The sequence below is a fragment of the Chamaea fasciata genome, unplaced genomic scaffold, assembly GCF_029207755.1.
Source record: "Chamaea fasciata isolate MVZ Bird 193981 ecotype frontalis unplaced genomic scaffold, bChaFas1.0.hap1 SCAF_16, whole genome shotgun sequence".
In the NCBI taxonomy this organism is placed as follows: domain Eukaryota; kingdom Metazoa; phylum Chordata; class Aves; order Passeriformes; family Sylviidae; genus Chamaea; species Chamaea fasciata.
Genome location: NW_027094101.1, coordinates 9094208 through 9117722, shown reverse-complemented (window position 1 = coordinate 9117722; position 23515 = coordinate 9094208). Strand labels below are relative to the sequence as shown.

The 23515-nt window shown below is 51.6% G+C and overlaps 1 protein-coding gene across 1 annotated transcript in view; it reads left to right on the top strand.

The window, feature by feature from the left end:
* Positions 1-509: 509 nt before the first annotated feature.
* CACNA1H (calcium voltage-gated channel subunit alpha1 H) overlaps positions 510-23515 on the top strand; it is a 112498-nt gene continuing 89492 nt past the window's right edge. The window contains exons 1-5 of the mRNA XM_066198495.1: positions 510-609; positions 1352-1485; positions 4756-4853; positions 9760-9919; positions 16845-17157. Coding sequence (XP_066054592.1) covers positions 517-609; positions 1352-1485; positions 4756-4853; positions 9760-9919; positions 16845-17157 — 798 coding nt within the window. The 5' untranslated portion in view covers positions 510-516. The remainder of the gene's footprint in view (positions 610-1351; positions 1486-4755; positions 4854-9759; positions 9920-16844; positions 17158-23515) is intronic.

The following is a 23515-nucleotide window of genomic DNA, read 5'->3' as shown; positions in this document are numbered from 1 at the left end:
TGCAGGAATGGGGTTGGAATGAGAACCTCATTCCCATCAAGATGTGTGCCTCAGAGTGGAATCTGTCCCTTCTTGGACATGTGGGAATGGGGTTGGAATGAGAGAACCTCATTCCCATCAGGATGTGGGTCTCAGTAGAATTTGGCATTCCTGGAGATGCACGGATGGGAGTTTGGAAAGAGAGAACCTCGTTCCCATCAGGATGTGGCCCTCAGAAAGGAATGTGTCATTCCTGGAGATGCAGGAATAGGGTTGGAATGAGAACCTCATTCCCACGACTCCACAGGGAAACCAGAGCAGGACTGGAGCGAGGAACCGGGCACCGTTCTGCTGGTGCTGCCCTCGACTTGCTCCTTTGCTGTGGGGTGATTCCCTGCTAAAACTCGGGATTTGGGGCTGGGAATCGCCCGGGAGAAGGGCTTTGGACGGGAGGAGGGTTGGGACGTGTCACCTGGGTGTCCCCTCCCGAAGCCGTGCTGTCCTTAACCCGCTGGCACCTGGTTCGAGCACGTGAGCATGCTGGTGATCCTGCTCAACTGCGTCACCCTGGGCATGTTCCAGCCCTGCGAGGACGTGGAGTGCCAGTCGGAGCGCTGCACCATCCTGGAGGTGAGCACCCACGGCCCCGGGATTTGGGGGATTTGTGGGATGCAGGGCTGGGGTGGCTGCTCTGGGATCGGTGGGATCCATTTGTGGGGTGGCTGCTCTGGGATTGGTGGAAGTCTCATCCTTCTCCCCGGGAAAACTTTCCCACAGGGATGAGTTCGGGATGGCCCCTATGGGATCCACTTGGGGTGAGGCCCAAAGGCTGATTTGGGTCTGACCCAAGCAGATCCTTTCTCTCCACCCTCAGCAAGGGCAAGGGGGGCTCAGGAGTGGGGAAACCCACTGCAACGAGCCAGGAGCTGTGCCAGGGCCGGCCAGCTCCCCGCAGGTTTGATGTTGGGGCTGGCAGGTGGCACTTTGGTGACAGGAGCACGGAATGTCCCCGTGGTGGGAGCACTCAGGTCCCTCCCGCCCCCTGTGTCGCTGTTAGGGACTCGAAAGAACCACGCTCAGTCCGGTTGAGAGGAGAGCAGAGAAAGAGAGAGTTTATCATGATTTGGGGTTTGAATAGGATTTGGGATTTGATCAAGGATTGGGAGATGAGAGGAACACCCCTCTGACTCCAGTGGTTAAACCAGCAGCCCATCACAGAGAGAAATGGAAACAATCCACTTTTGTTTATGTTACATGTGTGAGAAACTCCAGTAGAAAACGCGCAAACGATGGTCAGAAGGCTGAAAATCAGGGCGACACCGCCCAGCAGGGCAGCTCTGACTGAAATCCCCTTTTCCCTGCCCCCCCCCAGGCGTTTGACGACTTCATCTTCGCCTTCTTCGCCGTGGAGATGGTGATCAAGATGGTGGCCTTGGGCATCTTCGGGCAGAAGTGTTACCTGGGGGACACCTGGAACCGCCTGGACTTCTTCATCGTCATGGCAGGGTCAGCCACCGCCTCGTCCCTCCCTCCCCACAGGGCAGGAAAACCCCCGGGAGACAAACCCAAGCCTGGTCCTGCCTGGATTTCAGAAGGCCAAATCTGATTTTTTTAAATCCTCACCCCCAAAACCACGCTGGGTTGTGAATATCAGGCAGAGCCGTGCGGAGGGGGTTTGGAGCAATCCTTCAATCCTAAAACATCCTCAGCTGATCCAGAGTTGTCCCGGTGCGGTCGTGGCCGAAAAATAAAAATCATCTCAGCCCCACGCCAGCAGAGCCAGGCAGGGACGGGGCGAACAAGGAGAAGGCAGAAAAGCCCGTTAAGAAATCTGAAATCTCAGTGGGAGAATTGCTGGGAGTTCACCCAAATTCCAAACTCCTCTTGGTTTTACAGCTTAATCCCGTCTCCCCCAGCTGCTGGCTCGTGCGGGATGTGTTAATAAACAGCTCCAGGGGCGATCCCGTTGCTTTTGACACCGCTTCCCTCACCCCCACGGGGAAATCACCGAGCGGAGTAAAAGCTTGGCAAAGCTCACACTGATTTTTATTTTTTTATTTTAATTTTTTTTTTAATTCCCAAAAAATAAAGAGCTTTGGAAAGCCCAGGCCTCTCCTACCTGCTCGGTACATCCCGAGGAAAGGGATGGAAAGCTTTAATTACCGCCTGACTTCTGAATTCCCGCCTTCCCAATGGCCGGCCCGGGGTTAATTAAAACATCCTCGGGATATGTTGGGGCATTTTTTTTTTTCCCTTTGCATTAGCGCTGTGCCATCTTCCCCTGCGCTAATGGGGGCTTTTGTTATTTGCCTGGAACACAATTAGGAGCGGTTTTAGTGCTCTGAATAAAACATGAGCTCTCTCCTGAGCCCGGCTTCCTTGGAACTCGGCTGCAGCTCCAGCCCGACAAGGAACATCAGGGACAGAAAAAAAAAAAAAAAATCCAAACCAACCTTATTATTAATTATTTTTTCCTTAATGATGTTTTCCCATAAAGCTGCTGCGGTGTTTAAGGGAGGAGCGGTAGGGGAGAAGGGAAAACTCGGGGTCAGGATCCTGATCCAGGAGCTGGGGGGGGTTTCCACATTGGATACCCTGAGGAGGAGCAGGGAATCCCCAGCTCCTCAGGGACCCCCCAAACCCAGGATTTGGGGACCCCGTGGAGGCAGAAGGGCCGAGCCCAGGAGCGGCTTTGTCACCGGGAGTTCTGCTGTTGGAATGAGGGGGACAGTGACTGCTGAGGAGTTTCCCAAGGTTTGCCCCCCACATTCCACGGCTGGAATACATTTGAGGAGGATGAAAGCAGCAGGAGAGCCCGCTGCAGGTGGGGCTTTCCTCAGGCTGGGGATGAGAAGAGGAAAAACCCATTCCCTGACTGATCCTGGGACATCTCCTGAAGGTTCTGGTGCATTTGAGCCATTCCTGGGATAGGATTTCCCTCCTTCCCTGGGCTCTCTCCAGAAGGCTTTGGTGGTTTAGAGCCATTCCTGGGATAGGATTTCCCTCCTTCCCTGGCCGATCCTGGGCTAATTCTTTCTTCCTTATTCAAAACCATCTCCAGAAGGTTCTGGTGGATGTGAGCCACACCTGGGCTAGGATTTCCCATCTCTCTGAAGAGAGGCTGGAGCTGGGATTTAGCCCTGTGCCAAGGGTCGGGATCCACCTCTCTCACCACCACCACCCTTCGATCCATCTCCTAAACCTCGAGCCGTTCTCAGCAGGGAGCTCACCCCTGGAATAACAAAGCTGCTTTTTTTTTTTTTTTTTTCCAGCGAGGAGCTGGGCGTGCTGAAGTTATTCCGAGTGGGGTTTTTTTTGTGACAAGAAGGGAAACAAGTGATTTGTTTGCCCCGTTCTGCCTCCTCAGAGGAGCTGCTTTGCCTCAGCAGCAGCAGCAGCCCCAGAGGGAGCGAGGAAACTACAAAATAAACACAGCTCCTGCCTGCAGCACAGCGTGTCTGAAGTCCCTTCCAGCTCCCGGAGTCCTTTCATGTTCTTTCCTCGCCCCAGAAATGTTCCCTGGAACGTTTCGGGCCCGCTGGAACTCGTGGCCTCCCCGTCTGCCCGGCAGCTGAGCTGATGAAAGCGTTTCCCCAGCGGCAGGGATGTTGTTCAGGAGAGCTGTTCCCGCCGCATCCAGTCCCTGGAGACATTCCAGGCTCCCAGGATATCATTTGGGTTTGACAGCTGAAGGTTTGGGAGATGTTGATGGGCAGAAAACATCCCAAAGCTTCTTGTTTTTTCTGGGTAGGGAATCACTACCGAGTGCCAATCCATCCCAAATTCCCAGCTCCAGCAGGTTTCTGTTGGCACATTCCCGAGGGATTGAGGATTTACAGGTAGAATCTGATAACAGGACACCACATTTGGCATCCCGGTGCATCCAGTCCCTGGAGATCTTGCAGGATATCATTTGGATTTGACAGCTGAAGGTTTGGGAGCTGTTGATGGCAGAAAACATCCCAAAGTTTTGTGCCTCCCGTTTTCCAGTGCAGGGAATCACCCACTGAGGGCCATCCCAAATGTTTAGGGGGAATGGGGAGGAAGAATCAAGGAGGAAATGTTCTTCACTCATAACAATCTAATGGGAAGCAAATGGTTTGTGCAATTTTTTGTTGTTGTTGTTGTTGGTTTGGGTATTCAGGTTTGGTCCCGGGAGGGAAGAAAAGCAGCTCCTTGTCCTGGAGAGTCAGGGAATCATGGAATGGCTTGGGGTGGAAGGGACCTTAAAGATCATCTCACTGGCAGGGACACCTTCCACTGGCCCAGGTTGCTCCAAGCCCCGTCCAGCCTGGCCTTGGACACTTCCAGGGATCCAGGGGCAGCCCCAGCTTCTCTGGGAATCTGTGCCAGGGCCTCACCTCCCTCCCGGGCAGGAATTCCTTCCCAAAATCCCATCTAAATTTCCCCTCTTTCAGTGTGAATCCATTCCCTCTTGTCCCACCACCACAATTCCTGCTGGAGTTCCCCCCTCCAGCCCCCTTGGAGGTTTCACATCCTGGAAGGAAAATCCTGCTGTGCCAGCAGTAAAGGAAGGGAGAGACCTTAGAACTCATCCCATCCCACCCCTGCCATGAGCAGGGATAACTCCCACAATTCCCTGATTTCCCCAAAACCCCTTGGACGCTTCCAGGCACCTGGAATTGCATCCACGGGAGGAGCTGGAAGCACAGGATGGGTGGATTTTCCACCCCTGGGGCTCACAGGCAGCGAAGCTTTTCCAGACCCCCCACTCCCTGACCCCCATCCTGAGCCCTCTGCCGCTTCTCCCTGCAGGATGATGGAATATTCCCTGGATGGACACAACGTCAGCCTCTCGGCCATCCGCACCGTGCGCGTCCTGCGGCCCCTCAGGGCCATCAACAGGGTCCCAAGTAAGTGACACCCGCCCCGGGAAAACTGGGAATCCGTGGGGATGAACCCCTCACACACATGGATGTTGGGAAAACTGGGAATCCATGGGAATGACCCCCTCACACACCTCAGTTTCTGAGCTCAGTCTGGGAAAACTGGAAATCCGTGGGAATAACTCACCCCAATTCCTTAGTTCAATCTGGGAAAACTGGAAAGCCATGGGAATAAAGCCACCCCCCACCTGGTTTCTTGAGCTCAGCCTGGGAAAACTGGAAAACCATGGGAATAACCCCTCCTACACCTGGCTGGCTGCTTCGTGCAGCTGACGAGAGGAAATCAATTAATTTAATTTATAACGGCGAGTTTAGAGACGGCCATTATCATAATTCGTGTGGGCAGAGGGTGAGGGAGCAGGGGATCGACCCCCGGAGCTGTTCTCCAAGGTTTTTGTCACTTCCCTCAGGAAAACACCTCTGCTCGTGGGGCAGAGTAAACAATGTTCCTCCAAAGGGAGGGAAAGGTCGTTTCCAAGAGGGATCTTCGTGCCCTGCTGGGCTCCTTTCCCCTCCTCAGGGATTTAAGCCCTTTCCGTGACTTTTCTTGTTCGGGATTAGCAGCTCCGGAGCTTCCCTGGCTGCCGAAACCCCACGGAGGGTTTTGCTCCACGTGGAACAAAATCGGGATCATCCTCGACGGGGAGTTCAAGTGGCTCCTAAATCCATTTTCAAGTGGTTTCAGCTGCTTGGCTTCTAAATCCAATTTTAAACCCGAGGCACCGCCACGCTGGAATAATTCCCTGCTGGAATGCGCCGGCTGCCGAGCCGCCCTTTGCAAGGTGCTCGTTCCCACGGCGAATTCCGTCTTTTCCCAACCCAAATCCGCTGCAATCACGGTGCTGCAGCGTCGTGTGGAAATCACAGGGAAGAAGGGGGGGAAAAGAAAAAAGGATATTTTTTGGAGCCAGCCCCACATCCCGCCTGGATTCAGCACATCCAGGGACAGCCGAACAACCTCCCCCCAGAAAGGATTTAATTCCAAGCCCTCCGAGGAAAATTTGAGGGAGCAGGTGGATGTTTACACCCGGGAAATTTCTCTCCAGAACTCCCAATTCCACGGGATTTTTATTTTTTTTTTTCTCCCTTCTGGAAAACAAGGGAACGAAAGCAGTGAATCCCACAGCGAGGTCCTCGCTTTAAAAACGAGGCCCCAACACAAAAAAAAGGAGAGAGAGGGAGAGGCCGAAAGGGGCCGTGGAACCCTGTGGGGCTTTGCTTTCCTAACCAGGTTTCGTTGCCAGGGCTTTGGAAAGCACAACACCAAGTTTCCCTCTGGGATTTGGGGCTCCGGGGGAGTTTCCCTGTGGGATCCGGGGCTCCATTTGGGATGGGGCGGAGCAGAGGGATTCCCGGCACGGGCTGGGCTCGGAGCCCTCCCTGAAATCCACAAACCCCTTCCCTATTCCCATGGAACAGTGGGAATCTCGAGCTGGGATCCAGCGGGGCAGCAGCCAGGGGAATTGAAGGATTTACACCGAGCTCCAGGGATCCAAACAACTCCAGCTTTAGGTGGGATTTTGCTCTGAGTCCAGCTCGTGCTTGTTTCCCTGAGCTCTGACACCAAAAACTCCTTCCAAGCTTTTCTCGTTGCACTTCCCGTGGGATTTTCATCTTTTTCCGACAGACAGGTGATAGAAAACGTCCCATTTTTTAATTAATATTCCGTGGGATGAAATCCAGCAGGGTTCAATCCGTGTTTGGAGTGTGGAGGGGCCGGAGGAGCAGCTGGGCTGGGCTGACACCACCAAAGGAGACCTGAGCACCGGGATGAGGATTCCCGGGAGTTATTCCCAGAAATATCCCCATTCCTGGAGGTCAAATCATCCAGCCCCCACTTGTCTGGGAGACACCAACTCCATCCACTCAGAACATCGGGAATTTTGCTGTTTCAGACCGGAAGATCCCAGGATCTGCAGAGAAGGGATGGGAAAATCCATCCCAAAAAAAGGGATTTTGGTGGATTTTTTGTGGTTGCATTTTCAGCCTTTCATCCACAGCTCAGCCGAGGGATTCCCTTGGAATTCCAGCCCATCCCAGCAGCATCCATGCCATTCCCAGCTCTGGGATTTGGGATTCCCTTGGAATTCCAGCCCATCCCAGCAGCATCCATGCCATTCCCCGCTCTGGGATTTGGGATTCCCTTGGAATTCCAGCCCATCCCAGCAGCATCCATGCCATTCCCCGCTCTGGGATTTGGGATTCCCTTGGAATTCCAGCCCATCCCAGCAGCATCCATGCCATTCCCAGCTCTGGGATTTGAGTGTGGGATTTTCCACAGGATAAAATTTCCAGCTGGAGCAGAAGGGAGGAAGCTGGTGCTAAATCCCGGGAAACCGGCAGAACCAACCTGGAGATTTCTCCCTGGGATTCCTGGGCTCTTCCCTGGGATCCAGCCAGGGCTCTCAGCTCGTGCCTTCCAGGCACAATAAATTCACCCACGAGGTTCTTTCGGCTCGATGCGGTTTGGTAAGAGAAGCAAGAAAAACCCCGGCCAATAAAAACATCATTTCTATTAGAAATCATTCCTTCCAAACTGTTGGGAAAATAGAATTCCATCCATTTATTCTCCTTGGCAGGGGCTGGAGTCAGGGATTTCCTTTTTTTTTTAGTGGTGGTCAGTGGGTTGTTTACTTTTTTTTTTTCAAATCCTGCTTTATTTTTATATTTATTTTAGTATTTTTTAATATTTAATTTCCATTTATTTTTGTATTTATTTTAATTCTGTTAATTTTTGTTTTTATGTTTATTTTTCTATTTATTTTTCAATTTTTCAATTTTTATTTTTAAGTGAATTTTTTATTTTTTACGTTTATGCTTACTTTTCTGTTTATTTTAATTCTTAATTTTGTTTTATTTATTTTACATGTATTTGTATATTATTTTTATTTGTATTTGTTTAATTTTTTTATATATTTTTAGTTTTATTTCAATTTTTAGTTTTATTTCCATTTTTTAAGTTTTTATTTCTATTTTTATTTCAATTTTTAGTTTTTAGCTATTTATTTCAATTTTTATTTTTTATTTTTTATTTTTTTCTTTCTTTTTTTTTTAAATTTTTTTATTTTTCTGCCGTGGGGTTTTAAACCAGGCATCCCACGGAACGGGAATGAAAATCCCGCTCCTTGTTTCAGCCTGGGTGATGCTCTTTTCCCCTGGCACACTGGACATTCCAAGAAAAACCCCGGAGCGGCTGGAGAACAGCTGGATCCAATCTCCGGGCTGATGCCACTGAACAATCCCAAACACCAAAAGGAGCTGAGCAGGGAAAAAAAAATAATTCTCTGGCACAGGGAGAGAGAAATTTTACCCATTTTTGGAAAAAAGAGGGAAGGGGGGGAAAAAATCCGGGAGAAAATCCCAGCGTCGTCTTTCCAGCGGGGATGGAGCGAGTCTCTCCTTTCCCAAAGACGGATTTGCCAGGAAAACGTGGGATCGCTCCCGGGGTGTGACAGCGCTGGGCAGGGCCGGGAGCGGGATTTGACCATCCCGGGGTGTCCCTTCCCACTCGGGGCATCCCGTGATTCTGTGCCGGGAACAAACGCCAGGAATTCCAGCCCCGTTTTCCCTCCAGAGGACGGGATTTGCTCCGTCCCTTCCCTCGGGGCGGCACTGGGACAGCGGGGACAGGGACAGCCGGGCACGGGCACCTCGCAGGGCTCTGCACGCAGAGCTCGTTACCCAACCCTAATTATTAATTAGCTGGGAGTTCTTGGCCGGGCTGCTGGGTGCCCTCGTGCCGCGCTGACGGCACGATGGGATTTGGCTCCCTGGGATTCCCCCTGGCAAATCCATGGGAGGAGAGGCAGGAGGAGAAAGGTGGGATAGGTGGGTGGGAATGGTGGGAATGTTGGGATAGGTGGGTGGGAATGGTGGGAATGTTGGGATAGATGGATGGGAATGGTGGGATAGATGGATGGGAATGGTGGGAATGTTGGGATAGATGGGTGAGAATGGTGGGATAGACAAGTAGGAATTTTGGGATAGATGGGTGGGAATGTTGGGATAGATGGCTGAGCTCCAAGCTGTAATTCCCATTTTATTCCCATTCTATCCTGGATTTTGGAGGTATGAGAGGGGGCAGCTCCCAGCCCCATCCCCATCCCTGCCCCCTTTCCCAGCCTCATTCCCACCCCAGTGCTGGGAATGCCAGGCTGAGCTGAGGCTCTGCCAGGCTCTCAATCCCTCCAGTCAGGATATCCACGATGGAATATCTGCCGTGGAAATGCACATTTCCCTGCTATCCAGAGGCTGGAGGAACTCGGGGTTCATGGAGATCCTTGTGGAGAGCTGTGGGATTGGTGGGAAGGTCCCCACAGCCTCGGCATGAGGAGGGAAAGGGAGCAGAGCTTTCCTTGGAGGAAATCCATCCATCCTCAAAAAAAAAATCCATCCTGCTTTCCATCCTCAAAAAAAACAAAAACAAAACAAAACAAAACAAAAACAAACATCAAAATTTCCCGCCTTGCCAGCCAGGAGAGGAGTTCCCCACGGAAAAGGAATTGCCTGGGGTGGAGGCCCAGCTCCCAGCCCGCCCCCGGTGTTTAGGGGAACAGTTTCTGTGATCCGCGAGAGGAGTTTGCAGCGTTTGCAAATCCAGATTTTAACAAATCTGACGTTTCTCCCGGAAAAATTGCCTGGCAGCTCCTGTGTGTGTCCTCGAATGCCACGGGAAACACCTGGAAATCCCATCCTTGGATCCCCCCTCTGGGGATTGCTCTTTGTTTCCCATTTTTTGGTGGTTTTCAGCCTCAGGATTTAGGGGAAAAAATCCCACCAAAATCCCGATTTTTCCGCCCTGGCTGCACATCCAAGGGGGGAATGGCGATTTCTCCTCATCCCAACGTGGTTTTTTTTTTCCCTTCTCCCCCAGGTATGAGGATCCTGGTCACGCTGCTGCTGGACACTCTGCCTATGTTAGGCAACGTCCTCCTCCTCTGCTTCTTCGTCTTCTTCATCTTCGGGATCGTCGGGGTCCAGCTCTGGGCAGGGCTGCTGAGGAACAGGTGCTTCCTCGACAGGAATTTCGCCATGTAAGTACACAAAAAGGAAAAAAAATCTCCACCTTTTCCTTCCTTTTTTAATTTTTCCCCACCTTTCTCTTCCTTTTCCAGCCGGGGATTTTTCTATCTCCTGCTGGAAAAAAAACTCCCAGCTTTCAGCAGGGTTCTGGGTCCAGCTGGGAACTTTTTGCCTGGAAAAAAAATTTTTTAAAAAATCCCATTTGTCAGCAATTTCCTGAGGGTTTGAGCAGCTCTTTTTGTGTTTTCCTGCTGCACCTGAAGGACGAGGATGGGAGCGGGTTGGATTAGCTCTGCCTGAGATCCCTGACCCTGGGAGCTGGAGGATTTAAAACAAATTCCCAGCTCTGCAAACAGCTCGGGTCACCCAGCACAGCCCAACCTCTGGCAGGGGCTGCTGAGATGGAGATGCTGCTGAAACTCAGAGATTAAAAAAAAAAAATAAATAAAAATCCTTGTCAGGGTTTTAAGATAAGAAACTGGATGTGAGAAGCATTGGAAATCATTTGGAGCGTGGGACGGGCGTCAGGGATGGGCAGCACCTGGAATCATGGAATTGTTAAGGCTGGAAAACGCCTCCAGGATCACCAAGCCCAACTTTAAAGAGACAAATTCCCCATTGGGTTCATCCAGGCTGGGCAGTGGTGTGGAGCAGCCCCTGTGAAAATAATAAACCTTCATGGCCCTGCAGAGCCTCACCTGGGATCCCCCAAGGCCCAGCAGATCGATTTCAGCCCGGCCCAAGCTCTTAGTCCTGGTTTGGGCTGGGCTGCTGCTGTTTGTCTTTGCTCCTGGCGCTTTTGGCCCCGGGATAAATCCTGGGCCTGGCTCTGTGGGAAACAGATTTGTAGAGAGTTATCAAAGCTGCTAATGCCTTAAATCACCCCTCGTGGGTCCTACCACAACGCACCTTCCATCATTCCATTCTTCCCAAAGCGTTCGGTCTTATTTACAGGACCATCCTTTAAAACTTCTTTCCAGTTCCGTTTCTCTCCTAACCGTATATCCATATCCTATTCCATGGCATTTCTAGAGGCGACATTTCTCAGAGTTTACATACAAATGCATGCTGTGTGAACCTTCTGTGGAGCTTTAAAAATTCCCTAAAAAATCTGTTTCCCAAATGGCTGATCCTTTGGAGCCTGCTGCCAGCCCTGGGATGATCCTGGGATGATCCCGGTGTTGGGATGGCTCCTGGCTCATCACTTGGGGCACCCCTTGCTGCTCCCCCGCCCCTTCCCGGGGTGACGACACCCCTGAGCATCCCCCCAGGGTGAAAACCAGCACGGGGGAAAAAAAAAATAATGGGGATTTGCCTGGAAAAAACAAATCCTTCCTGTCAGAGCCGTCAGCGGCTCCGAGGTGAGGAAATGCCCCCGGGGCAGCTCTTAGGGCAGCTCAAACCCGGCGGGAGGAGACGGAGCCTGTAATTACACCTCGGGGAAATCATCCGCTGCCCGCGCTCGGATTGACTCAAGACAGGCGGGGATCATCCCTCAGGTCCCGCTCCTGCCTCTCACGGCTCAGCCCTGGCCTTCCCACCTCCCTTCTTTCCCTCTCCCTGTCCTCTTCCCGGCAGGGATCGATTCCACCCCCCACATCCCGACGCTCCGAACCCTCTCCCGCGTCCCCCGGCAGGGAAATCTTCCCGATCCCCATCACCACTCTGAGAGCGACCCCAAAACTGCCATTCCCAGCCCCAAACCGAGCTGCTCCAGCCCCGCCCGGGTGTCCCCGCTGCTGTGGTTAACTCCGGGCAGCCCCCCTCTCTCTCTGTCTTTCTCTCGGAGTCGGGTTTTTAAAGGCCGGGTGGTTTCTCTGCGAATTTCTCAGGATGAACCACGGGGGAAGCGCTCGCGGAGCGCGGACACTGAGCAGCGGTTGTGGAACGGCCACTGGCGGCCCCGAGGGCCTCGCGGGGATGGCTTTTCGGGGCTTGTTCCCCCGCAGGGAAGGGTTTGGGATGAGCCGTGTCTGAAGGGGTTTGTCCGGGATTTCTCCTTCCCTCTGGGATGGGCTCTGCCGCCCCCGGTGAATTTGGGCTCCTCTGGTTTATTGTTTGGTTTTGGGATGAGCCGTGTCTGAAGGGGTTTGTCCGGGATTTCTCCTTCCCTCTGGGATGGGCTCTGCCACCCCCCAGCAGCTGGGAGAGCTGAATTTGGGGGGGCTCTGCTCAGCTGGTTTATTGTGGCTGAAGATGCTGAATCCCAGAGGAATTTGGAGAAAGCGGGGTGCCCACGGAATATTCCAGTCCGTGAGAGCAATGTGGGGTTCTGTGGTGCCCTCACCCCCAGTGCTGCTGGCTCGTGGTCTGTGTTAATTTTAGATCCAGCAGAGATCCACTCCCTGCATTTCCAGCTGTCCCAGATTTCCTGGAGCTCTGTGGGGAAGTTTTAAGGAATCCAGATGGAGCTATTCCCTTTTTTTTTTTTTTTTTTTAATCATTTCTGACTCATTCTCTCAACCCAGGCGTCAGGGTTCACCCCTGCAGTGGTCATTACCACGCCAGCAGCAAATTGTAAAGGGGAAAAAATAAAATAAAAAAGGCACGGAATGACCTGGAAAACTCTTCAGGGTTCCATCCTCCTGCTGTTGGACAGATCATGGAACCCTGGAACGGGCTGGGTTGGAAAGGACCTTCAAGGCTCCGATTCCAAGGGCAGGGACACCTTTCCCCTGTCCCAGGCTGTTCCAAGACGCGCAGGGCTGGGAAATCCGCAATCCCTCAGGGCACAGAGGAATTCCAGCCCTTCAGGAGGGGCTGGACAGCCAGGCTGGGGCTGAATCCTGGCTCTGGTTTCCTTTACAGCCCTGGAGAAGAGGGAAAACCTGAATTATTGGAGGGTGTCCCCTTTGGCGCTGCTGCCAAACCCTCCCAGCTGAAACCAAAACCAGGATCTGGACGAAATCCTGAGGCCGGCAAGCCAGGCAGGGCCCTAACCCCAAATTTTGTGGATGAAAGGAGGTGTAAGTGAGCTCCCAAACAGCTGCTTCAATCCAGCCTTGCCCTGCAGCTTTTCCAGAGGCGTCACATGGAAGGACTGACTTTGATTTTTTGCCATCATCCCTCTCTCCCCGTGGAAACCTTTTCTTTTCAATCCCCCTCGAAAGCTGGCAGCTCCGAGTAAAGCGACTATTTTTAAGCCGGGCGCATTGTGAGGGAAATTTTTTGGGGACTTTTTTGGAGGTGCACTGGGAATTTCTGCTTTTCTCTCTCCGTGTCTTTGAGAGCTGTGCCGCTACGGGGCTGCAGTGAGGTTATTTAAGGATTTTCAGTCGGGATTTTGAAGGGATTGTTGCAGGAGCGGGTTGGAACTCTGGGATCTCTGCTCGTGGGGATGAGGGAGAATTTCTCCCTCCCTCAAAACCTGGGATTTCATGGAACAGCAGGGCCAGGATGGGTTGTGAGGGAGATCCGGGTGGGGGGAGCTGCAGGGGGAGTTCCCCAAGGATTTTTTGGGGTGGGAAGGAGCGTTAGGAATATTAACCCACAAACGCCAGAGGTTTATGTCCAAAACAAAAGGAGACAGAGGGGTCCTTTGACTTTATTGGAATAAAGGGAGAGGCTCATGGGGCATTTCCCCTGGGGTCTCTCCGATTTTTGGAGGACTCAACCTCCTTTTTATCCCAATTTCCCAGCCCCATTTCCCTCCCTCTTTCCCCACTGCCTGAGGTCCTTGAGAGTTCCAGACTTCCCAGAGTGCCCAACACCTAAAATTCCCCTTTAATGTACAACCCCCCTTTTAATTTTTAATTCTTATGGAAATCCTGGGGCTTCCCCCATCGTTTCTTCCATCTTTCAATATCCAATTTCACTTATCAGCCAACCTACAGCTCGTTCGTACAGGCAAAAATCTCCTTTTCCATTCATCAGTCGGTGGAATTGTTCCTTTGATCTCTCAGTGCTGGTTTGTTTTTTTTTTTTTCCACCAGCAGACTCAGAGTTTGTTTGTGAAGACAAATCTGTCATTCCCCTCAGGAGGAAGGTTTGGTGTGGGAAAGACCAGCAACTCCTGCGTGACATCCCCAAAAATGTGTTTTTCCCACCCTCCTGAGCCTCTCCCGGTGGAAATAAAGGAACCGGGGCAGGCCCAGCCCAGCCGGGCTCCTCTCCTGGGGCTGCTCGGGCTGTGTTGGGATGCAGGGCAGCGTTTTCCAGGCCGGGAGCCTTCCAGGGAACTCAGTGGCTCGGAAAAGCAGGAGAGGGGAGGGAGCTGTGAAGTGTTCCGTGTTTCTCCGCTGCCTCGGGATACTCCTGGTGTGAGTTTTCAGTTTTGATTAACTCGGTGCTGTTCTGCCTTCAGCTGCTGGGAGGAGGCTCGGGCAGCGCAGGGATTTGTCTGAGAGGTGTTTAATTGCTCCTGCTGGCATTGGGTTCCCTGGGAGAGCAGGGAATTCATCCTGCTGGGTTCCTGCCACCTCCTCCCATCCCTCCGCTGCTCCCCCGAGCTGTGTTCCGCAGCTGGATTCCAGGGGTTGGGATGTGTGGATGGGATGGGTGGGCTGGGGAAAAGCTCCCCTGGAGGAGGATGGAGCAGAGGATAATCCAGCAGGAGTGGGAGAAAAATGGATTTTCCTGCCCCGCTGTTGTCCTTCCTGCACATGGACACGCCGAGGGGCAGGGAAAGGGAAATCCAGATGTGCAGGGTCGGGAAAAGCCGGGAAAGGGGCGCTAATCCTCTCTGATCCATCCCGGGGCTGGGCTGCTCCTGCCTTTCCCCCCAGCTCTCCTGATTAGCGGGTTCGTTAGCATTAATGAGCCATTTCTCTCTAGCTGTCGGCAAGGGACGGGGAAGTCGGGAAGGAGCGGATGGTCCCGGCAGAACTCGTTCATTTATTCGGGGGATGTTGGGGTTCCCCTCAGTGCGCAGCATTTTTGGTTCTCCTTCTTTCCCCTCTTTGGTTTTGCCAGGAAAAGAAATTTAAAAAAAAAAAAAAAAAAAGGAAAAATGTTTTAAGAAAAGGTCTGAAATTTGCAGTTCGGGTCCCTTCCCCTCTCACCGGGTGGTGCTGGAGCTTCCCACAGGAGCAGCTCCTTCCCAAAAGACTTCCCCAGGGAGCTCCAAGAAACCTGGGATTAGCTGGAAATGCAGGGGCTGGATCCCTGCTGGGTTTCCTGGATCAGGACAGGGAAGAGGGACAGGTTGGGCAGAGTGCCCCCCAAGGGACTGATTCTGTCATCGGGGACAACTTTTCATTTGGAAATGGTTTTGGGCTCAGCTGCAGAAGGGAGAAAAGGGAGGATAAAATCCATCAGCAGCAGCGGAACCGGCCCAGGCCTCGCCCACCCCTCCCAGCAGAGCTGGGCTTTGCTCTCCTGCTGGGATTTTCCTTCCCAAACTTCTGCTTCTCCCGGTGGTTCGGGCCTTGGATCTCCTCTGTGCAGCTCCTCAGACCCCAGCCCGGGGCTCCGTGTCCTCAGGCAGCCGTTGCACATCCCAAAACTTCCCCAATGGACACTCCTGGGATGCACAGAGCCGCTCCAACTGTGCGTGGCCCATCCCAGTGCCACGGGGGCAGCTCCTGTGGTTTGCCTTCTGGGAGTTTAAGTCGCCCCCCAGGTGTCTCCTCGCTTCTTCTCCCGAATTCTCCAGCTCTCCCCAAGTTTTCCTGCACCCTGGCGCGTTTCAATCCTGTGTTTAATCCTCCCCCTGCGTGGCTGCAGCTCCTGGCCCATTCTCCAGCCCGTCTCACGTGGAAATTTCCCCCAGCCGGTGGGAGGGCAAGGAAAAGTCTTGGGGAGGAAAAACCAGGTTTTGTTTCTCGAGCCCAGAAAGAGCGGGGCGGTGATTGTCACGGTTTAGTCTGGAGGTGTGGGCTGGGTGAGGAAGGATTTGAACACAAATCATTCCCAGCCAACAGTCCCCAGGGATTGTGCTCCTCCTCCTCCCCTCTCCCGTTCCTGAGGCTGAGGAACCCTCCACGCCCATCCCAGGTAACTGGACGGTGGAACAGAGCCGCGTTCCCCAGGGAAAGTTGGCTGAGGGCTGATTTCCCCTCAGCTCTGCCCTGCAGCAATTGTTCCCTCCTCAAAGTGCAGCCGCAGAGCTTGGCTCCAGGGTTTTGGGGGAGCGATTCCAAGCAATTGTCTGGAATAACACTTGTTAAAGCCAAATCTCTTCGCCAGATAGGGACTGTTGGGAGAGAGATAAAAATAGAGCTGTCCTGGCTGGAAGAATTACCTGGTTATCTTCTGCCCACATCTCTCCGAACGTTCGTGTCGCCTTCCCGCTTATCTCCGGGTGATTATGGAGGAGCTGAGATCCCTGGAGCTCGGAAAAAAACAGCGGATTAAGTTGGCTCGGGAGCAATGCGGCTCCTCAGTTGGAGCCCTGAGCTCTGCAGGCTCTCACCGACGGCCCAGAAAGTGCCAGATCTGGGAGGCGAATCTGGAAAAAAAGCAGCTCCTGCAATTCCAGCAATTCCTTATCCAGGCTGGGACGGAGCCATGAGCTTTACCCAAGCCAATCCCATCAGAAATGCAGGAAGCACCGTGCCTTTCCCATTAACGTGGGCTCTTCCATTTTATTATTTTTTTTTAATGGAAATGGGAGATGGGCCCTGGCTGGGTCTGTCCTTGTGGGAGCTCAGCCCCTCATCAGACACGTCCTGAGGGGAAAATTCATTGGGGAGCTGCTCTGCCACCGGAAGATTTATCTCCAAATCCTTCCAGAGAGCTCAAAAGCTCCCTGGATTTGGGGAAAGAACCTGACCTTGCTGGGATTTTTCTCCCCATCCCCTCTCCTATCATGCTTGTACCTGCTTGGGGAAACTCCGACTGATCTTCACCGGGAGATCAGCGGGGCGTGAAAGGATTTGGTTTTAGGGGTTGGAATTTTGACTTGCTGAAGGGACAGCAACCAGCACCTTTCCCTGCTGCTAAAATCAAGGATGAACCAGGTTGGGGGTTTTTTTTCCCCTTTTTCTTCTTCTCCAGGACATACAACCTGACCTTCCTCCACCCCTACTACCGGCCGGACGAGGCGGAGGAGAACCCCTTCATCTGCTCCTCGCACCGGGAGAACGGCATGCAGAGGTGCTCCAACATCCCCAGCAGGAAGGAATCCAAGGTGGAGTGCACCCTGAGCATGGACTCCTACAGCCCCAGCCTGGGCAGCCCCGAGCCCGGCAGGAACTCCTGCATCAACTGGAACCAGTACTACAACGTCTGCATGGCCGGGGACGTCAACCCCCACAACGGCGCCATCAATTTCGATAACATCGGCTACGCCTGGATTGCTATCTTTCAGGTAGGAGCCTCCCAAAGGTTGAGGGGATTTTTCCTGGTTTTCTTGAGGGTTTGTTTTGTTTGGGGTTCTCTGTTTGTTTGGGGTTTTTTGGTGTTTTCTGGGTGGGTTTGGTTTTTTTTTTGGTTCTGGGTTTTTGGTTGGATTTTTTGGGAGGTTTGAGGGTTTTTGTTGCTTTTGGTTTTTTTGTTATTGTTGTTGGTTTGGTTTGGTTTGGGTTGGGTTTTTTGGGGAGGGTTTTTTGTTGGTTTTTGTTTTGCTGTTATTGTGTTGTTGGGTTGGGTTGGGTTGGTTTTTCGGGTTGTTTTTTCCTGTTGGTTTCCTGGTTTTTCCCGGTTTTGGGGTTGGTCATTTTTTCACCCAGAAAGCTTTTGGTGAATGAGGCAGAGGAGGAAGGGATTTGCTCGGCCCTGAGGGAAACCGCAAATCCAGAAACGGGGAATAAATGAATCAGGCAATAAACGGTGCAAGAGGGCGTTGGGAGAGGAGAAACTTTTCTTTAGAAATCACTTCAAAAGAGGGAAAAGAAATTCTCGAGGCAGCAAAACTCACGGCAAGTTCCACCTCTGCAAATCAGATAAATCCCAGGGAATTTTTGGGAGCGGGGTCTTTTTCAGGAAACTGGAAGTGGTGTTGAGGTTTTTAGGCAAGACTTAACTTCGTGCTAAAATGAAGGAAGCTTAGGCATGGCTTAGGCTCGGTTTTAAGTCACAGGGTGAGCACTGAAGGCTGGAAAGGGGGAAAAAATTCCTGAGAGGAAATTCTGCCCGCAGGGAATTTCACTCCCTCTTTTTGAGGCACTTCAGAAAAGACCAAAGAAGTGCTTCTCACTCAGACTGGGGCGGGTTTTCCAGGCGATAAAACCCGTCATAACCGAAGGGTTTTCCAGGCATTTGGAGAGCTCACGTCCAGAGGCCGTGCTTTCCCAGGGCTGCCCCAGCTGGAAGGTCCCTCGGTTCTTTTCCATCTTTTCCATCTTTTTTTCCATCAGGGGCACTTCCTGGTGTTAAAGCATTTCTTTGGCTCAGCCCGGTTGCTTCAGTTCCCCCGAAAGTGGAGGTGACACCTGTTCCCGGAGCAGAATCCTCCTTTTAGCTTCGTTAACGAGGGGTAATTACTCAGGCAGAGCTCTGCCTTTCACTGATGGATTTCCTCCCCGTTCCACATGATCCCGTGGACTTCAGCGCTCCCAGCTTTCGGCCGGGAGCAGCAAAGTGGGGAATGTTTGCCCTGAGCACCTCCCCTGCTCTGCTGCTCCTCGGGAGCTGCCCTTGGATCGCAGTGCTGGGGCCAGAACCACATCCAGAGGGGTGCAGGTAGATCCCACTGGGATCTAAATCCCGATTTTCCCACTGGGAAAAGGCTTTGGAATGAGCGAAGGAGAGAGGAGCTGCTGGATAAGGGGAAGAGGGAATTCTCCTTTTCCTGCTCTTTGGTAGGTCTGAGGGACGTTCCCAGGAACCTGGCTCCTTTTGGCAGGGAAAGGACTCTGAGGGGGAGCAGGAGGGGTCCTGCTGCCTCCTCCCTTCCCGAGCCCTTTTCCAGCTGCGGATTTCAATTCCATTTGATTTCCTCGTCCTTACAAGGCTCAGCTTAACTCCAGGAAGGTCCCCCCAGCCCCAGGAGAGGTTTCAGCTGATTCCTCTGGGCAGAACAATGCCCGGCAAAGTGGGATCTTGTGTCCTCAGATTGTTCTGGCATCCGCCAGGAGGTCGATGATTCGTTTCAGGCCATCCAAAGGCTCCAGAGGATTTCCAGCCAAAAAACCCTCCTCTCCTGTGTTTATTCCTGTTGGAAGCCAGGGCTCGGTTTTTAGGAGCCGGGAATGATTTAACTGCAGGTGAAGAGGCAGCAAGGTGCTGGATGTGGGAAGAGGAAATGATCAGTGCGGCCGGTGAAGCCCTAAATCCAAACAATGGCTGGAAGCAGGGAACGCCGAGCAAATAAATCCATGGAGTCGTGCTCTCATCCCTCTTAATAGCTGGAGCTGGACAGCAGCAGGTCAGCAGTCGGATGAGGGCTCCAAGCGAGCAGTGCAGAAAGTCCAGCTGATGGATTTAGGAACTCGGGAGCCTCCCTGGGGATGGGCATTGATTTACTGGGATGAGCCTGGGGCGGGTCGCGCCGAGCCGTTATTCTGCAGGATAATGAATCCGTGGCACTTTGCAGGAGCTGTGGTGTGCAGAGAGCCCCGAGGGCTTGGCAGATCTCCAGTGGGGAATCGAAGCAAGCTCAGGTGGCTGCCATGGACACGGCTTCCCTCAGGATTTATCCCGAATGAGCCGGGCACCTTGGAGTGTTCAGCCTGGCAAAGAGGGAGGAAAGAGGGGGAGACACTTTTGGGAAAGGTCTGGAATGCCAGGACAAGGGGGGAACAGCTTCCAGAGGGCGGGGGTGGATGGGATAATGGGAAGGAATGGGAGCACGGTGAGGTGGGCTCATCCCTGGAAGTGTCCAAGGCCAGGTTGGAGCACCCTGGGATGGTGGAAGGTGTCCCTGCCCGCAGCAGGATGGGCTTTAAGGTCGCCCCCAGCCCAGCCCATTCCAGGACTCCGTGCTCTGGTGCGGTTTAGGAGCTGGCAGAAGGGAGAGGGATGAAATGAGCCCCACAGGGAATTTTTATTTCCCCCCAGAAGGAATTTTTGTAAGCGCAGGTGGTGCCCCCCAGGAGCTCCCAAGGGCACTGATACCGTTCAGACCACGAATGAACCAAACCAAAAGCAGAGAAAAAAGCAGAGTTTGCAGAAAAGCCTGAAGATTTCCACCCCAGAACATCCAGCAAACCCAGGGATGGGTGGGCTCTTCCAGCTCCCAGAACTAAGATTTCTAAAAGGCATTTTTTCTTTCCGAGGCAATGACCCTGAACTTCCCAGAGCCGGGACAGGTGACAGCAGGGAAACAGGGAAAAAATGTGTTGTCGACCTTCCGAGGAGAAGTCGGAGACAGCAGAACCTGGTGCAAATTAAAAAAAAAAAAATCAAAAATAATTAAGGGGGATGGCTGCATCCCTGAGTGCTGCAAAGGACGATAATTCCTTATGTAATCCTGAAAATGATTCATGTTTTGCTTCCCCTCATTTGTTGTGCAAGAGGCTAATTCGTGCCTGCGTTCGTTACAAAGGCACGTTCGGTGGCAAATTAGGCGAACTAATTATCTTATTACAGACTAAATGAAAGGGAGATGGAGCCTAAATTAACTGTGAGGTTTGGCATGATACGAAGATCCCTTTATTGCACACGAATCCCAGCCCCGACAACCCGAGCAGTAATTACAGGTATTGTTGTCACGCGGCAGATGATGAATTACCCACCTCGACAAAGTCCAATTTAATCGGAATTACTGGCGGATCCCACTTGGAGCAACCAAAAACCTTCCCACCTCCCTGACCCAGCAGCCTCGGGGTGGGCCAGGCCTGAGGGCAGAAATCCTGATAAAAATTTAAAAAGGGATTGGGAAGCTGGAAGTTTGGGAAGAGGAGGTGTTTCAGGCTGCTTTGCAAAGCAGAGGGACCTGGAGCGGGGAATTTCCTAGACAGGATTTGTAGGAAAGCAAGGCCTGCACTCACACTTTACTCCAGGGGTGACAACGCCTCTGGGAAAAGCTGACGAAATCCCGGCCAGATCCGAGAGGAATGCTTTTCCCATTGTCCGAGGGTGCTGTAAATCCCTTTACTTGCTTTCTGCTGCAGCCTCTGCTCTCCCACTCCCAGGAGTCCTGCAGGTTTTGGGAAAGAGCCAAAAAGCTGGAGCAGAAGGAGGAGGTCTGAGGTTTCCAGCTGTGCCCCAAGTCATTTTGGGGCTGTGTTTTCAGGAGCTGTCACACTGGGTGATTGTGTTTTCAGCGTTCGTTGAGCAGAGAAATTCGGGATTTGGGACCTAAAGGAGGTTTTGGGGTTTTTTTTCCTCCAATGCCTTTAAATTGGAGATCTGTGTCAACAACGCTTCTCCGCGCTGAATTTGGCAAGGAAAAGAGCTTGGAGCTTTTCATTCCCACTGCTTGGAGATGATGCTTTGTCACTCAGCTCGAATCTGTTTTGGATCACCGAAAATATTTCCCTGGAAATGACGGGGTTTGGAGCTCTGTTGCTGTTGCTTTTTTTAATTTGGTCAGCCAAACAAACAGCACTTGCTGCGTTTGAAGAGCTCTCAGGCTGAATACCCCCAGCTAAAAATACCCAGCCCTCTTCAGGCAGCTCGGAGCGTGCTTCCAGGAGGGGCTCGTTGCCTTTGGAAAATCTTTGCTGGGAAGGTTTGGGAGGAATTGTCTCGTGTGGGATGGGGCAGAGAGGCTGCCCCTGATGCCAGGAGTGCTCCCACAGCCTCTGGGGGTGTTGGATGGGATGAAAAATCTGGACTTCCAAACCTCTGGAGTTTTTTTTGGAGAGTTTCATCCAAGCTCAGTGGTTGATTGTTGTGTTTGGAGCAGGAAGAAGGGCCTGCAGCCCAGTCAGGAGGGCAAAAAGCTGCTGGGTTTGAGGAACATCAACAACGGATCCAAGGGAGCGGCTGGAGCTGTGTCAGGGCAGGGTTAGGTTGGATTTTAGGGAAAGGTTCTTCCCCAGAGGGTGCCGGGGCACTGGAGCTGCTTCCCAGGGAATGGGCACGGCCCCGAGGCTGCCGGAGCTCCAGGAATGTTTGGACACCACTCCAGGGGTGCCCAGGCTGGGACTGTTGGGGGGTCAGGGTTGAACTCTGCTCCTCCCAGCTCGGGATATCCCAAAAGTCCATAATTCTCTTAGGGAAGTCTCCCTTTGCATTGATTGCCCCAAATCTGCTCCGTGACCTTTCCCCCGAGCCAAAGGTGCAGCTCCCCCATCCCGATTTCCCAGCCTGTTGTGGTTTGGAATGAGCTGTAAAATCCCCTCCAAGATCTCAGCCTGGCTTTGCTTCCTTTTCCTTCGTGGCAAACCCTTCACCCCCCAGAAATGTGGGATTTGTGGGGCTCCCTGTGCTCACGGTGCTGCGGGTGAGCAGGTGAATCCCTTCCCTTTGCCAAGGATCCTTTACACAAATCGTGGAGGCTGTTTGCTGGGATAATGATGATTATTGATATTATTATTGTTGTTATTATTGCTATTATTATTGTTGATATTATATTATCATATCGTAATTATGATATTACTATATTACACTATATTACATTGTAGTTATAATAATAGTAAGTTATAATAATTAAAATAGTTGTTACTAAATTATATTATCATTATAATTATTGGTTTTGTTTTAATATTATCATTATAATATTATATTTAAATATAATATATTGTAGTTATAATAACAATAGTTATAATAATTTTAATAGTATTATATTATAATTATAAGTATTTGGGTTATTATTATATTATAATGATAATATTATTATACTACAATATATTATATTGTAGTTGTAATAATTATAATAGTTATAATAATTATGATAGTATTCTATATTATTATTATTATTATTATTATTATTATTATTATTATTATTATTATTATTATTATTATCCCAGCAAACCAAACCTCGGGAATCTGGGCTGGGCTGGGATTTGCTGGAGCAGCAGGTGAGTGAAATCGGGGAGGTTTTTGCTGTCGGGTGAGGGCCCTGCATTGTTTAGTGTGAAACAACAACAGTTCCCCTTCCCCTCGGAGCCAAAGTGGGATTTGGGTGGCTTTTGGTCCCAGAGCTGCAATTCCGTGAGGATTTGGGGTGACAAAACAACAGCATCAGTGACGTGCCTGACTTCACCCCACGCTTCATTCCCTACTTTGCTTCTCCAAATCCACCAGGAACCGCCAGCACTGCCCAGGGATCACATCCATAGGAACAGGTTGGACAGGTCAGGAGCCCAGGACACGGAAAGAATCACAATTTCCTTTTTTCCCCCATCATTTAGGGCCACTTCTCAGAGCAGATCCCTGCTTTGCAAGGCTCAATTTATACCGAATGACAAAACCGAGCGAGGCCTCAGAGCGAAAGGAAAAGCATCTGTTCAGAGGATGTTACTCAATGTAATAAACCTGTTTTTCTGGCCACAGAGGTTCCTTAACGAGATGTTTCGGGAGGAAATAATTAAAATCGTGACGTTGGCTTCAAAAATAGGGATTTGATTATCTGCCAAAGCTCGCTCTGCCTGTGGAATATTCCCAGGAATATTCGCCGGGCAGTGCTGGGGAGCTAAATCCACGTTGCCCAGGAGGGGGGAATCCAGATAAGAGCCTTTCAGAAACGGAGGCTGTAGGCCTTAGAAAACTTCCTGAGGCCATCAGGGTAATTAATAGCCCTCACAATTTACAGCACTGGATCCCATCCTGATAAGTTGGATGAAAATAAAATCCGAAGAAGCCGTGCAGCAGGGCCAGGGGGAACGAGGAGATAAAAA